Source organism: Rhinolophus hipposideros (genome assembly GCF_964194185.1).
Source record: "Rhinolophus hipposideros genome assembly, chromosome: 11".
Classification (NCBI taxonomy): domain Eukaryota; kingdom Metazoa; phylum Chordata; class Mammalia; order Chiroptera; family Rhinolophidae; genus Rhinolophus; species Rhinolophus hipposideros.
This window is the reverse complement of record NC_138057.1, coordinates 64,666,878-64,681,332: the sequence shown is the minus strand read 5'-3', so window position 1 is coordinate 64,681,332 and position 14,455 is coordinate 64,666,878. Positions and strand designations below refer to the sequence as shown.

At 37.1% G+C, this 14,455-nt stretch overlaps 1 protein-coding gene across 4 annotated transcripts in view; it reads right to left on the bottom strand.

Annotated features, from left to right (window-relative positions):
• The window catches only part of KIAA1958, a 129,397-nt gene that overhangs the window by 31,462 nt on the left and 83,480 nt on the right, over positions 1–14,455 (bottom strand). Inside the window, exon 3 of one of the 4 annotated variants that reach the window (XM_081065399.1) lies at positions 3,210–4,205. The exons of 2 other annotated variants lie outside the window; for them this stretch is intronic. In XM_081065399.1, coding sequence (XP_080921525.1) covers positions 3,210–4,205 — 996 coding nt within the window. Of the gene's footprint in view, positions 1–1,261; positions 4,206–14,455 lie in introns of those variants that run through there. One more of the 4 variants, XM_081065400.1, reaches the window with a different exon arrangement.

The following is a 14,455-nucleotide window of genomic DNA, read 5'->3' as shown; positions in this document are numbered from 1 at the left end:
GTGCAAAACTTCCAGAGTCATGGGAGGGGCACTGGAAAATTTCTTACATGACATTACACGGACTTTAAAGTGTAAACATTGCAAATAAAGTTTTATATAATAGTTTTTGTATGAACTATGTGATTGCATGGAAAGGCAGCACACTATGTTGAACTGAGTATCTGCTGGATTGTTGAATTTTTGCTAAAGCACATGTAAGAGTTTGGCATCTACCACTGTCACAGTAGGGACATAATTTTTTTTTAAATTATTATAACAAACAGTGGTATATTCTCAGTATTGTTTATACAAACACACAAAATTTAGAGGTAGCTGCAGATAATTTTTCACAATTTAACTCAAAGAGACTATAATTTGGCTATACTTCTACCAAGCTGTTCTTTAGGAAATAATTTTCCTATTTGGTTTGAGTCATCAAAGCAGAATATAAATAAATAAAAAAAACAATTCACATTCTCAATTTAACCGTGTTCTTCTAAATGCAACAGGATCAAACAGGAGAGACATTTTAATGTTAGTACCTCAATAAACACAAATAGAAACTTCCTAATACTGTTTTGTCAATGCAAACTGACTGCCCTTTTTCCTTGTGACAAACTTTGCTGTCAAAAACATACCAAGAAATAAAAAAAAAGTCAATGCAAAAATGAAACGCACAACCATATTTTTAGTTTTACTGAAACATTTTTTTAAACATCAGAGGTAACCTATGTAAAAATATCCTTACTTTTAAAAAGTTATTTGACAGTAGGATGTCCCGTGAACTTATAGACCAGTTTTAGAATAAGGACAACAGAAATGTTTTGTAAAGAGAACCCAGAGAAAGAGACTCCGTGGTTCAAAATGAACGGAAGAGGGGGGACTAGGGGACACAGTGTGCCACTGTGAGAGAGAACTCAGCATTCCTTTTAATCGGACAGCCTAGAGAGATGGGAAGACACTGTGTCCCCGTATCTGGCTCAAATCGCTAGAAACTAATTACGAGTTCAAACTAAGAAAGGTAAATAACAAAAAACTGGAGTCAGATGACAGAAAGTACCATTTCCTCAGTTATTATCTCAATGATTTGTCTTGATCTCAACGTAAAATGGAGATAACTAACCTTCCATTCAAAGTTGTTGAAAGGATTAAAGATAATGAACGCATCTAGAAGTAAATATGCATGTAACTGAAATATCTTAAGAAATATTTACAAGAAAGTTAACAGTGGTTATTTTTGGCTAGCAGATTTACGAGTATGTATTTTCTTTTCTTTATGCTTATCTGTATTTCCTAATTTCCCTACAATTAGTAACTTTCTTATATAAGTGACGCATGTACATCACTTAGCACAGTGCTAGCACACATATTGGCCCCCAAATGGTACTTATCATCATCAATACAAAAAGCAAAGCAAGATATCTTCCGACCTTTCTTCTTGTTTCTGGATGCCTTTCTATGGAGGAAAAGTCATGCAATGAAGTTGACTCCACCACACAAAGTCCACAACAGACTTCCTACTCCTGAGCCAAAGGAAAGGTCACAGCTTAGAGCAATTGGGCTTTAGGAGCTGTGACTTAGTCGTGGGAAGAGCTGCACACCCATGGGAAAGCTCAGCTAATGGGATTACTCGGCAAATCAAAATGAAATCTCTCCTGGCTGTACAATAAATTAACACATAAAATACCACCTACCTTCCTAGCTAATGTGAATTATGAGGTTGCCTTGAAGAACAAATACTCCCAACAGAATGCCCAGATTCAACAAAGCAATTAATATTTGGATTTTTTTATGTTAATGATCATATAGGATGTGAACCTTGCTCAGCTTTACTATGGTCCTAATGTCTAAATTTATTTTATTTTTGAAGTATCTTAACTAATAATTCACCCCAGCCTTCAAGACTTGAAAATAAACACCTTGGGAAAACCACCACAAAGAGTTTTTTAACCAAAATTATTATTATTATAACTGCAGGATATTGCAGATAAATGCATTTATATTTATTTACTTTAAAAGAAACTTGGCACATTTTCAAGAATGCTTTGAATTCAGCTAAATCTGGTAACAAAATGTTGTTACCTTAAATGAGCGTCAATACTCCTTTGATCTCAACTACAGTCAAGTAATCCCCTAGGGAAAAGATACTGATATTTAATCCTTATAAATAAATAATTCAAGGGGGGGATCTAAGCTTTGAAGACGATGAGTTTTTTTGTTGTCTTAACTAGTGCTTCTAAATCTTTTAGTAAGACTTTCCCATTTTCTACCTTCTCTTTATGCTTGATATACAATCTAACGCTTGGGAACATTTTCAAAGCTTTGGTAGTTTTAAATTTCTTGTAAATCTGATAATCAAATTTCATTTACACTGATTTCTTAGGGAACAAAAACATTCTACCCAGGTTCAAGCACAAAAGTAAAATCAAGCTATATAACAGTCTTTTTTCAAAAAAACACCCACAATTATGCAATTGGACTTTGCATATTATTTAAAAACTATGTATGTTCCAAAAAGAATGGCAGCTTTATTCCCTCCTTCTACCTCATTTCCTCCAAAAAGAAAAAATGTTAGGTAAACATCCAGATTTTCACACATTGCAAAAAAATGAGGCACAGGGGCTAAAATTCTAACTAAGAAGAAAAAAAGAAAAGTATATAAATAATTTGATATCGAGCTTATATCAACACTTTCATATTCTGGATCTGAATAAATACAATTTTGTAAAAGCAGTAAAGTTAGTGTTATCTTCTCCTGGTTCATAGAGAATTTTAAAAATTAAAAAAATAAAGCCATTTATTAGAAGACTCAAAATGAGAGGTGGGGTGGGAAGGAGTTGAAGACACAAGCATCTAGGACGATTCTCAGTTTCCATTTTGAGTTTTTCCAGAAACGGAATTCCTTCTCTATTTTGTGTTGCCTGAGAACCACTATGGTTTTGTCAAGTCTGTAACAGTAATTACATTTAATCACCCACAAGTACATTTGTTTTAAGCCTATAAATACTATGCTAGTAATACTAAACTATCTCCCTTGGCTTATTTGTAAAAAGAAAAAATATATATTTATACTTTTATAAAGTTACCACTGAGGGCAGAGGAAAGGGAACGAGAAGCAGTGTATAATCACAGTTCCTCTGGACACAGTAACCACACGGGGGTCACGCTCAAGCCACCTGGTCAAGCAGTGTCTGAGGAAGAGTCATAGGAGGCGGAGACGATGAAATTACCACTGTTGGAGTGCCCAGCCACCGATTGGGCGGCCTGCTGGCTCAGATTGTTACATATCAGCACGAGCTGGTTGCTCTGGGCCTCGGACAAGGTGCTGCAGCTCTGATACACACTGAAGTTGGTTTTCCTGCCAGGGATGTTGCCCTTCTCGCACATGGTCTTCACCATCTTGGCCAGCTTGTTCTTGCCGAGGGCCTGGCAGTTGTACCAATGCAGAGCTGCCAAGTTCACAACCGGCTTGATGGACAAGTAGAAAGGGGCATCCTCATAGCGCATGGCAGGAGGCCTCCGCTGGGCATACTCCTTATAGTCCTGGACAGGGCATGTCTGTGGGGCATGCTGGGTAGCATACACACGGGAGTCCGTCCCCCCTCTCTTGGTTTTAGCATTCAGGTCACCGGTATCTTGACCCATCCACTCTAAGTACTCCAGCCCCGTTTCTGTTATCCGGAGCCGGATATCACCCCACTTCAAGGTAGATCCATGGAAGCCTGTGCAGTGCCCAAAAGCTTTCGTGTTGTTGAGCCAGACGAGGTTGAGCAGACCCTCAGGATTGTATCGGCTTAGCAGTCCCCTTTTCCGCAGAATGAGCTCATCAGCAAAGGTGAGCTTCATGGACTTGTGTGGCTTATTTCCTTTACCTTTGCAGCGGAGTTCAATTTGCTTCTGTTTCAGGGCCTCTTGGGAACACTTGAATTCCTTATCCCTGGTGATACTGTAGCCATACCTGTGTTCTTTCAGGTACCGTTCCAGTCCACACTGGTAATTGGCCAAGCTGTTGGGTTCATATTCGGACCCATCCTTCTGCCTGGCATCCACAAAGAAAGAGGCAAGGTAGGCATCCAACTCCTTACAGGGGATAACATAGATCTCTCTTGTTTCAGAAGGGTACTTGGAGATGAGGAACTCGCGGAAATTGCGGAGCGCGGTCTGCGTGCTCCGGATGGTTTTCTCATTCTGCTCCCTGCTGAGCTCAGCTGCTCTTTCATCCTGGTCTGCAACAAATTGGGGAGGGGAGGGATAGAGAGGGTGTTGATGAGTTCAGACAATGCACTTTCTACTCTGAAATAAAGTTTCCTTTCATAATGAAAAGGGAGAGAAGAAATCAATTTTATAGAGAGCACTAATAAATGTTATTTACATACCTGTTGCATTATAATAGCAAACTTCAGTTTCACAAATGATGTACTAGACAAGAGTAGGGCCAATTGCAATCAAAATGAGCTTCTCGAGTCACTGGCACATAGTTTAGTGCGTGAAGGTTTGTGGAAAGAGTGAGATTAGAAGCAGACTTCATTTTAGGAAAAATGTGAGACAGAAACGTGCTATTTATCCTAGTGCAGTGTGCAAGGGCCTTGTTAGAGCTGATACATTCATTTCGAATCACTTCATTTGTGAAACCAGAGGTTGTACTGGTTCCATTTTATTGAATTAAAATATTCAAATTTGTTATTTAGCACACATCACTGGAGATCTATATTTAAAAATTACTAAACATATCATTTACAGTAGTTAATTCAACACTTATTCTACAGGAATTCAGGTAAGCACAGTATAAATATTCTGTATGTTACTGCAGGGCAGTTTGTAATAAGTGATAAAAATATTTGGCACTTTGGAAAGTAATGAGGATAAAACTTCACAGCTATAAAGACAAGATAATGGAATTTGAATTAGGCTATTATAATCAAGATGTAAGGAAGGGAGTGTGTCTCCTGAAAAGATTGTCTTATTTTATTAATGTATTATTTATATACTCTGCCACCAAGGACTGAATGTGGCTCTTCCCATTATGGTTCATCCATGATTAAGTAATGTTGCTCTGGAGTAGGGGTTTTCATACTTGAGTGTGATTCAGTCACTCAGATGCTCGATCAAAATCAGATTCCATGGTGGCAGGCCTAGGAATCTGCATTTTTACTAGCACCTCCATAGTCAAGATGAGGTTTGAAAGAACACATTTTGAGAAACCATGTTCTAGTGCTTACGTCTTATGAAGAAAACTCTATTCTATTTTACTCAATTATTTTTACAATGATTAAGCTCAATGATCATTTAAATGGTTTCCTTTCTGTAATATGTAATTTATATTTGGAAGTTTAACATTAACATTGTGTCAAAATCATCACTAGTATGTCAGATATGGTCTGGATGAAACTCAAAAAAGAAGTCCTAAAAATAAAATTACACAATAGAAAACCAGGCTATCCTATTGATTGTTGAGAGGCAAACATTGAGGTTAATTTAAAACAACATAAAAATGTAATTTCTGATCTTAAGGTATAAGGTAAAATATTCTGTTTATCCTAATTATCTTATTTAGGAAAACTTTAACTTGCAAGGTTGCTCAGTGGAAGTAATTATTTGTAATAACCACATACAACAAAAATAAAATTTCTAATAAACTCAATTTTATTCACAAAACACACTGCTTTTTTGTTATTACTGTACACATTTACGAATGACCGTGTTGTTTTAAAATAACAATTCTAAGGTATAATTGCCAAAATACTCATAACTTATAAAATGAAATCAACTAAAATTCACTAGCAAATTAGGTATGTTATAGGTACATTTTTGAGATCATATTTCCAAAATTCAAATATATTCAAGTATATTTTATGCTTCATTAGACTTAACTTTCAGTTACGCTATTTTCTTTCAGTTCGCACTGTTTATATATCAACAATAAAGATGTGTACAAAAAGATGTGTAGCTTACCATCAAAAAGATGGAAGCCACAGGTTACATGTAACCTTTATCTTGCTGGCTTCGTTGAATGTTTATATGTAAAGCCAAAGGGGCCAACACATCCGTTTACTTTGGCTACTTGTTCAAATATCTATCACAGGGTCTTCAAACTTCAAAGACTTTCTAAGAAATAAACATCCATAGACAACTTCAGGGGAAAAATTTCCAGTTCCTCAACTTTCACATGGAATCTTTTCTAAAACTTATTTGTCTAAAGTGAATGAAGACTGAGTATGCATGTGTTGCCATCTTAAATCTACCACGGTACATACTCTGGGGTGTAAAACACTAAAGAGCCAAGGAAAATTTACAAATTGGTGATTAAGTCCATGTTTCTTGTCCTTCTCTGACTTATACATATTATAATATACGTGAAATCTGCCATGAGAAATATGATAATTATGCCTGAACTGAAGTGTTCTGAATTCAGGACTTCTGAAAGGGTTAGTGAGGTAGATGGATTCTTTTAACTGGAATTGGAATATTCTGCAGGACTGCCAAACTGTTAAAATTTTATTCAACTCTGTCAGATTCAGTGTGCTTTTATTTATAAGATGCTTAACAACTAGTATAAAATCATATGAAATATTGATTCTAGTTAGTCAATCCTCATCTTCATTTTATATAATATTCAATATTTTCTACCTATTTGTTTACAAAAATAAATGAATTTAAACTTATGTTGAAAACCTGTTTATCAATTTAAAAATGAGCGCATAGTATACAACTTTTCAAAGTTCTTTTACGGCATATGTAGGTAAAAGTTGAAGTCTGTTGGACTTAATTAAGCAGCATTAGTAAGTATACCACAAGGAGAAAGTATGAATGACCTTGGTTCTTCGAATGAATGGTCATTTATTTCTTGTATCATCCACAAGAGCCATAATATTTATTACTTCGATTTACTCTCTCTAAGCTTCTCAAAAGGAGAAGCCATCCTTTAACACCTAATACAGGTATCCTCCCCGCTTTTCGAAAGTTTGCATTATGCCACTTTGCTCTTAAGAAACACCTACATTAGTACTACCTGTTTTCACCAACCGAAAAACATTTGAAGAGGATTTTCGCTTTTACGAAAAAAGGCAAAAAGTAAAACTAGCATTCAGCGTTTGTTGTGTTGCCATTACAGCAGCAGTGCGGGCCCCAGGCTGCGAGAAAGGCCCCACCCAGCTCCTTCCCCGGGAACTACACTCGGCATCTCAGTACCAGGCTGCCATAGCTGTGAACTGTCTGAGCATCTGGGCTTCATCTCCATTTACTTTGTGCACCCATTAGCAAAACGCAACCTAAGGTATCAGAAAAGCCTAAGCGAACTTGTAAGGGTGTTATGATCAGTGTAAAACTGGACATAATCAAGCATTTCAATCGTGGTGAACAAAAATAAAGACATATTAAGTTAATGGTAATAGCTTCTTTACGCCTTTTTGGCTTATGAAAGGTTTCATAGGAACACTCTACTTTCTGACAGTGGGGGAAACACGTACAATGAAATGAACCTTCAACAAATATAGCCAAAAAATAGAAAGGTTTTAGGTTACTGATTTCCAGAGATCTGCATCCTAAAGAGGGAAGAGCCTCAGCACTGGCTGAGGAACTCTTATCAAGACCCTGAGTAAACTTTTTACACAGACAGCTTTTCTGTACTTATTTACATAGTCTTCATGGCCCATTAATCCAATCATTTCCTCCATTGTTAGGAGATGGCATGGAAAAACATGTAATTAGTGCAGTATCTTGTGTTCTCACTGAATTTGAGATTTACGTTGGATTTAAATTCAGATCCATTTACTTCTATTGCTGTAGCACTCAATTTAACAAAAAATATACTTAGCTATCACATCCGTTTTATGATTTTATTAAAGCAATACATCTGAAGCAATAAGACACATTTCTTGATGTTTAACTTATTTTCATTTAAGAAGGGTATTTTGTCTTTTCACTTGATAAGAGAAATGATGTTCAAATTCTCTTTATAAATCAGTAAATGATAAATCCATGAGCTTATTAAATAAAAATGTGTTTTAAATTTGAAAAGTAAAAAAAAAAATCTGGTGAGTAGATTTATATTTATGAGGCTGCAGTTGGAATTAATATTTAATCCACATTTGTGAGTACCCACTATGCCCTCTAGCATTTCAAGCAGGTCTGTGGGGTGTAGTAGTCCAAGGCAAGTCCCCTGATGGGCATGTAGATTCCATCATAGCTGGAAAAGATGACTGTCACACAGAAAACTAATTAAAAAGACTATACACAGCTGTGTAATTAGGAATTGCGTTTGTGGCTCAAAGTCCTATAGGAATTCAGAAAGAAAAGAGAGAGATGTCAAATAGAGCTTGAGCTGTGTTGGAGGTTTATTCTTTGGGGAACTAGGGACTCCGGTTAGGTATTAAAGGATGGGTATCATTTGGTTAATCAGAATAGGAGGGTAGGGCATTCCAGGAAAATAACTGCATGAGCCAAGGGGAAGAGATGGGAAGGAATGTGGCTTCTGCTCAGGAGGACTGTAAAGCATTGACCCTGGTTTGGGGTTGGGAGGAGGGTCGGAGTAGGGAATAAAGCTAGATCAGTGGGATGACCACCTGGAGAGTCTTATATAATTACAAATATATACACCAAAGAGAGGAGACTGAATATTCTAAGTGCAAAGAACCTCTAAATGCCAAACATTTGAAGAAACTGCTTTGGAAAAAAAAATTCGACACCTCAATTCTCCCCCTCTGACATTTTTTACTCCCCTTATGCTGTTATTTTCTTCCTACACTTATCAGCATCTGACATATCACAAATTTACTTGATAACCTTGCTTAGCATCTGTCCCTCCACAGTGGGCTGTGAGCTACGTAAGAGCCAGGATTTCACTGCTTTATTCCCAGCGTCTGGAAAAGCATTTGAGAATGCAGCATTCATTAAAAAAACTGTTAACTGAATTAACACAAAAGCTGAAAGGAACGTTAGAGATAACTCTGTGTGTGTAATCACACAATCCACTTTAGACCAACAATACTGACTACATTTAGAAAGGACTAAAACAAAAGTGAGTAGCATAAAATTAAATTTTGGGACTCACAATCGGACTCTTACAGACTCCTTATCCTTTGTTAAGGCTCTTCAGAGGGTCAGGTGTGGACAGGGCAGGTGACGTATACGGATGTCTGGAACAATGGTATGAAATGATACAAGAGGCCACTGGAAGCTTTTCCCAGGGCGAATTCCTTAGGAAATAAGGACCAGCTGTCACACAAATTGCCACAAGACAACATCTTTATCTTACTCTTAGGATAAGGAAAAAAGATAATACTTTAACAAAAGTCCATACTAGAATAATATCGATAAAAATCAAGGAATAGTTGCCATTCTCCAATCCCGACTTCCACTTTAAAAGAGATTATACTGCCATTATGGTGTTGCCCACTAGGTATTTACTTCTTTCATACAAGTATTCACTTGAAAGAACTTTTCTTATGACTTTTTCTATGTTCAAGGAAAATAATATTGGTGTTATAAAAATATATATGACCTGGCTGGTCATCCTGGGACACGGGCCAACTTCAGTTTTGTCAGGGGTTACAAAAATCATAACTTGCCAACATTCGTGTTTCTTTTTTTTTTTTAAATAGCACTAGTTCCTAACTCCTGCAATTTATTGAAAAAGAAAAAAATAGTTAGCTATATTTACTTTAGAAGTGGAAAGCAAATTAAGATAACCTTATAACTACCATAAAATTTATTAAAAAGTCAGTGCGTTCTCTCTCCTTTAAACATCCAACTCCTCGCACATTTTGATGCTTTCTCCGAGAACTTAAAAATGCAGGCTATTTTCTAGGATTGTTACCCTCACTAATTGAAGCCAGACTTGTATGCTATTATAGCTATCTGACCAGCAAATTATTTTTATACTCGGTTAAGCTTTTCTACTAGTGGGAGTAAAACATACTTCAGGAGCCTGAAAATTTAGAACAGCTATAGCAGTCCAGTATGATTTTTGATAGTATTTTTCACTGAAACAGTAATCACTTAAATAAACATTAGTCATCCGCTCCTTTCTTCTGGTTCTGTTTTGTGACTCTGGAGCATCTGGACAATTTTCTCCTTAACAAAAATTTAGAAATGAAATAGAGCACAAAAAACACCAGTATTATTAAGCAAAGTACAACCAAAAACCCTTCTCTTCCTCATGCATATTCACTGTTGTCATGGGGGGGGTCTCAGCTCCCACTCCCCACATAAGAACACAGGATATGGTGAGGCCAAAAAGGAACACCCACGGAGCCATAGACAGGGGAGTCATACCACTACAGTCTCGCTGGCGGCTGGGTTGGAGACACAGGAAGCAGGAGCCACAGGATCCACAACCTGCTGTTCGCTTCTCTTCCTACCAACCCACCAACGTAGCCACAGCAGTTATATCAGTGGCCAATGGCTAACCGGTAACAGCTGATGGCCATCTACTACCCAAGCCAGCACCTTTCCCCGTGAGGCGGAGAGCATGGAAACTGCTCTCTGGGACTCTGTCCCCACAACTGTTATCTCTATACACGAATTAAATCAGGCCAAGGAGTTGTGTGTGTTGAAAGGTGGGGTAAGGTATTGCCTGTGTAAAGGAGACCAGGTACTGACCTTGCAGATCCTCACAACAGGAATTAATTTATGGCGAGTAGGGTGCAGGAGTCTGCATTTTAAACAAGTTCTCAGATGATTCTAATATAGGTGTGGTCTACTAGGTCATGTTTTGAGAAACAGTGCCGTACCTCCCTCCCTTTCCCTAGAATGCCTAGAAAATGACTTCTGCACATCAGCCCCAGGCCAAGACCAGCCTCAGTTACAGCACTTGCAGCCCTGCTGGAATAACAGACTTTCTGATCTGAAAAATTCTTAATTCCCAGGCAGGACAGTTGCTTCATAAATAAATAAATAATAAGCGTTTAAATGATTTCTGCTTCAGTGAAAAAATACTATCAAAAATCATACTTGTCTAACTGGTATTATTATTCAACAAAATAATGAACAAAATAATGAGTGAATGAGTTAGCAATTTCCAGGCTCTCGACCTCAAGGAGAGGTGCTGGCTCCGGTAGTAGATGGCCGTCAGCTGTAACCAGTTAGCCATTGGCCACTGATATAACTGCCGTAGCTACGCTAGCAAGTGCGGATTGCAGCTATCAGGTAGGGTTGGTTGGCAGAGAAGCATATGGCGGATTGCGGCTAGCAAGTGCAGTTAGCAAGCGGATTGTGGATTGCGGATTATGTTGATCCTACTTCCTGTGTCTCCCCCCGGCCGCCAGTGAGACCCTGAGTGCAGGAAGACCCCTTGGTGGGGTACTGGCAGAAGTTTGCTTTTGTGTCTCGACCAGCTGCCAGTGAGAATATAGTGGCGTGACTCCCCTATCTGTGGCTCCGTGGGTGTTCCTTTTTGGCCTCACCATGTCCTGTGTTCTTATGTGGGGAGCGGAAGCTGAGACCCTGCATGACAGTTACATAATTACTTTCCCTCTAAAATCCACTGGATTCAGACTTTTTCTTTTGCAACTTTTCTGAAATTAAGTTCAACACTGTTTTGCTAACTCCCCAAATATTTTTCAAATCTAATCCTAACTTGGTCCTTTCAGGCACCTGACATAGGCAGTGTAGCAAAGATCAATGGCTCCAGCTTTGCCAGTAAGAATGCAGTTCAAACACCAGCTGTGTGCATCTGTGTGCACTCGGCTTCTTCAATTGTAAAGTGGGTATATAAAATAATAATTGTACCTATCTGTTAAGGATTGTGTGAGGATTGAATAAGATAGGAAAGCAAACCACTTAGTTGGGTGTTGGGAACTCTAAACTATCACTGCTTACAAATGTGTTCCAACCCACCAAATCAAAGTCTACTTCACCGGAGTTCCTCCTCTACTGATGCTTTAATTTGTAACAAATACTTGCTAATTCTTCCAAGCTAGATCTATAAAGGTCACCAATGTTAGGTATTCGTGCATAACTGAACATATCCTGTCACAGACATATGTAAACAACTGGAGTTACTATTTACATCTAAAACTTCTCTTAAGAGACCTTCCATTGCACACGACCTAGAATCCTGTGATTTGACAAGCTTATCATGTCACTATAAGAAGAGACATTAAGTGACTGTATGAATTCCGTACAGTACTAAACAAGGGTGGAATTCTCTCTTCTAAGAATGCTCTTCTGAATTAAGAAACTGAGAGTTTCTCCTCAATTGCTCCCTCTCCTCAAAAAGAGCTGTAGCATTCCAGATGTGACTTAACGAGCCCTGAGGTCAGTCCTCCTACCATGTTTCCCCGAAAATAAGACCTAGCCGGACAATCAGCTCTAATGCATCTTTTGGAACAAAAATTAATATAAGACCCGGTATTACATTATTATATTATTACATTACATTATATTATATTACATTATATTAGACCCTGTCTTATAGTAAAATAAGACAGGGTCTTATATTAATTTTTGCTCCAAAACACGCAGTAGAGCTGATTGTCCGGCTAGGTCTTATTTTCGGGGAAACAAGGTAGCTAGCGACAGCTCATTTGCTTGGAAGGGCAAGAATTCAAACAGGCTGTTCACATAAAAGGAGATGCAACATTCAGTGACAACTAAGAAGACACAAAAAGGCAAAAGTGAAACCAGATGACAGGAGTAAAGAAAAACTAGATGAAGCTTCTCAAATCTCAAACTTAATTTCAAGTCACAGAAAAGAAATTAAGCATTCCAAAAGCAAAAGAATAGAACAAGAGAGTAAATATTGTACTACATTAATCACAATAAGAAGCACTTTCATCTTGGCCAAACTATATTTTAAATCAACTTTAGAATGTGGCTGCATTTTCGGGCTTAGCAGCATGAAACCCACATGGCTGTAATTAATGTAATAAATCATGCTGTGGAATTTTCTACAGAATCTGACAGTACTCATTGATATACTGCTTATTAGAGACTGTAGAGATTTCTCCCCCACGTTTTTATTATACTGCCAGAGACACTGAATCAAGAGTGCTTTCTGAAATATCTGTGGCTGGTGTAATATACAAAATATATAGTGAGCTGCTACCATCAGACTTTGATATACAAAACATCGTATACAATTTCCAAAAAGAACCTGGTTTTTTAATTCTTATTTTCCTTAAGGCAGTAGTTTAGGATACATGGATTCATTACAGATGTGATATTTACATTTTATAGTTTCAGTCATGAAGCCACAGTTTTTCACACATGGCCCTCCTTTTCAGTTTATTTTATGATACTCTATTACTATTTGGCACAGAATACTGTTAACCAGGCATTATTCCATCAACCTGTACGTGTTCTTTCATTGTTTTCAACATCTGACTCTGAAGTAAAATTTTACTGAATGTGAAATCATTTTCAAATGATTAGTGATAGTTCTTGCGGTTCAGGAATCAGTCACGACTGCACTTCATATCAGTGAGATTACATCCCCTTAAATATGCTTTGCATAAGTGTAAGTATTCTAATTTAGAAATGTCTGAAGTTAAAGAAAACAGATGGTTAAAGGGCAACTATTTACAAGATTATTTCATGTATATTTCTCCTAATAAAAATAATTTTATTCATTTTATCATAAAAGCAATACATGTTTATTATAAAAATTTCCCCCAAATAATAAAGGTATAAAGGTATAAAGAAGAAAAGGTATAAAGGTATAAAGAAGAAAGCAAAACTGCCTATAAATCCATCATCCAAAAATAGCCACTGGATACATTTTGGTATATATCTTTCTGATTTAAATTTTTTTAAAAAAATTATTTATTTTATTTTATTTTATTTTTTTTAATTTATTGAGGTAAAATTTTAATAAATTACTACTCTTTAATTACCAAGAGTCTAGTCCATTCCATATTAACTATACACTTGTTTTCTCTTGTGATTTATTTTATTTTCTTCTGGAAATTCGCTTCGTCTTATGTTCAAGAGGAAAATAACTGCTAACATAGTAATGCCTGGATAAGTTACTGTTTCTGACATATTCCTTTTGATCATCTGAAATTACAGATTTTAAGACTTGAATATGAGTTTGGCACTGGATTTACAATCTGTTAGTGACACAGAAGTTTTTTTCTTAGCTGAGAAGTCCCTATGTCCACTCTTGCCCCCAGACTGTTCTCCACACAGCAGCCTGAGTTTTCTCAAAAGAAAGAGCAGAGGAAATTAAAGTTATCTCTTTTTCTTTCTACAAATTTTAATTGCATAGTTGCTTCAACATTAAACAAAAATATATTCAGCACTTCAACATGGTAGGCATTTAAGCCCGTGCATATATGTCTCCTCAACTGTTAAACACGTCCATCCCCTCCTTGTGGGGGAATTAGACAATAAAAGCAGATGGAGATTGGGACTAGAAAAGGAAGAATAAAAACTAGAAGTTTTGGCAATGAAGTTTTTGAAGAAACAAAGAAAACCGAGGGAGAGTTGGTCCAGGTCCTAAAAGACTTTTAAGTGCTAAGAAGGAGGATGCTGAACC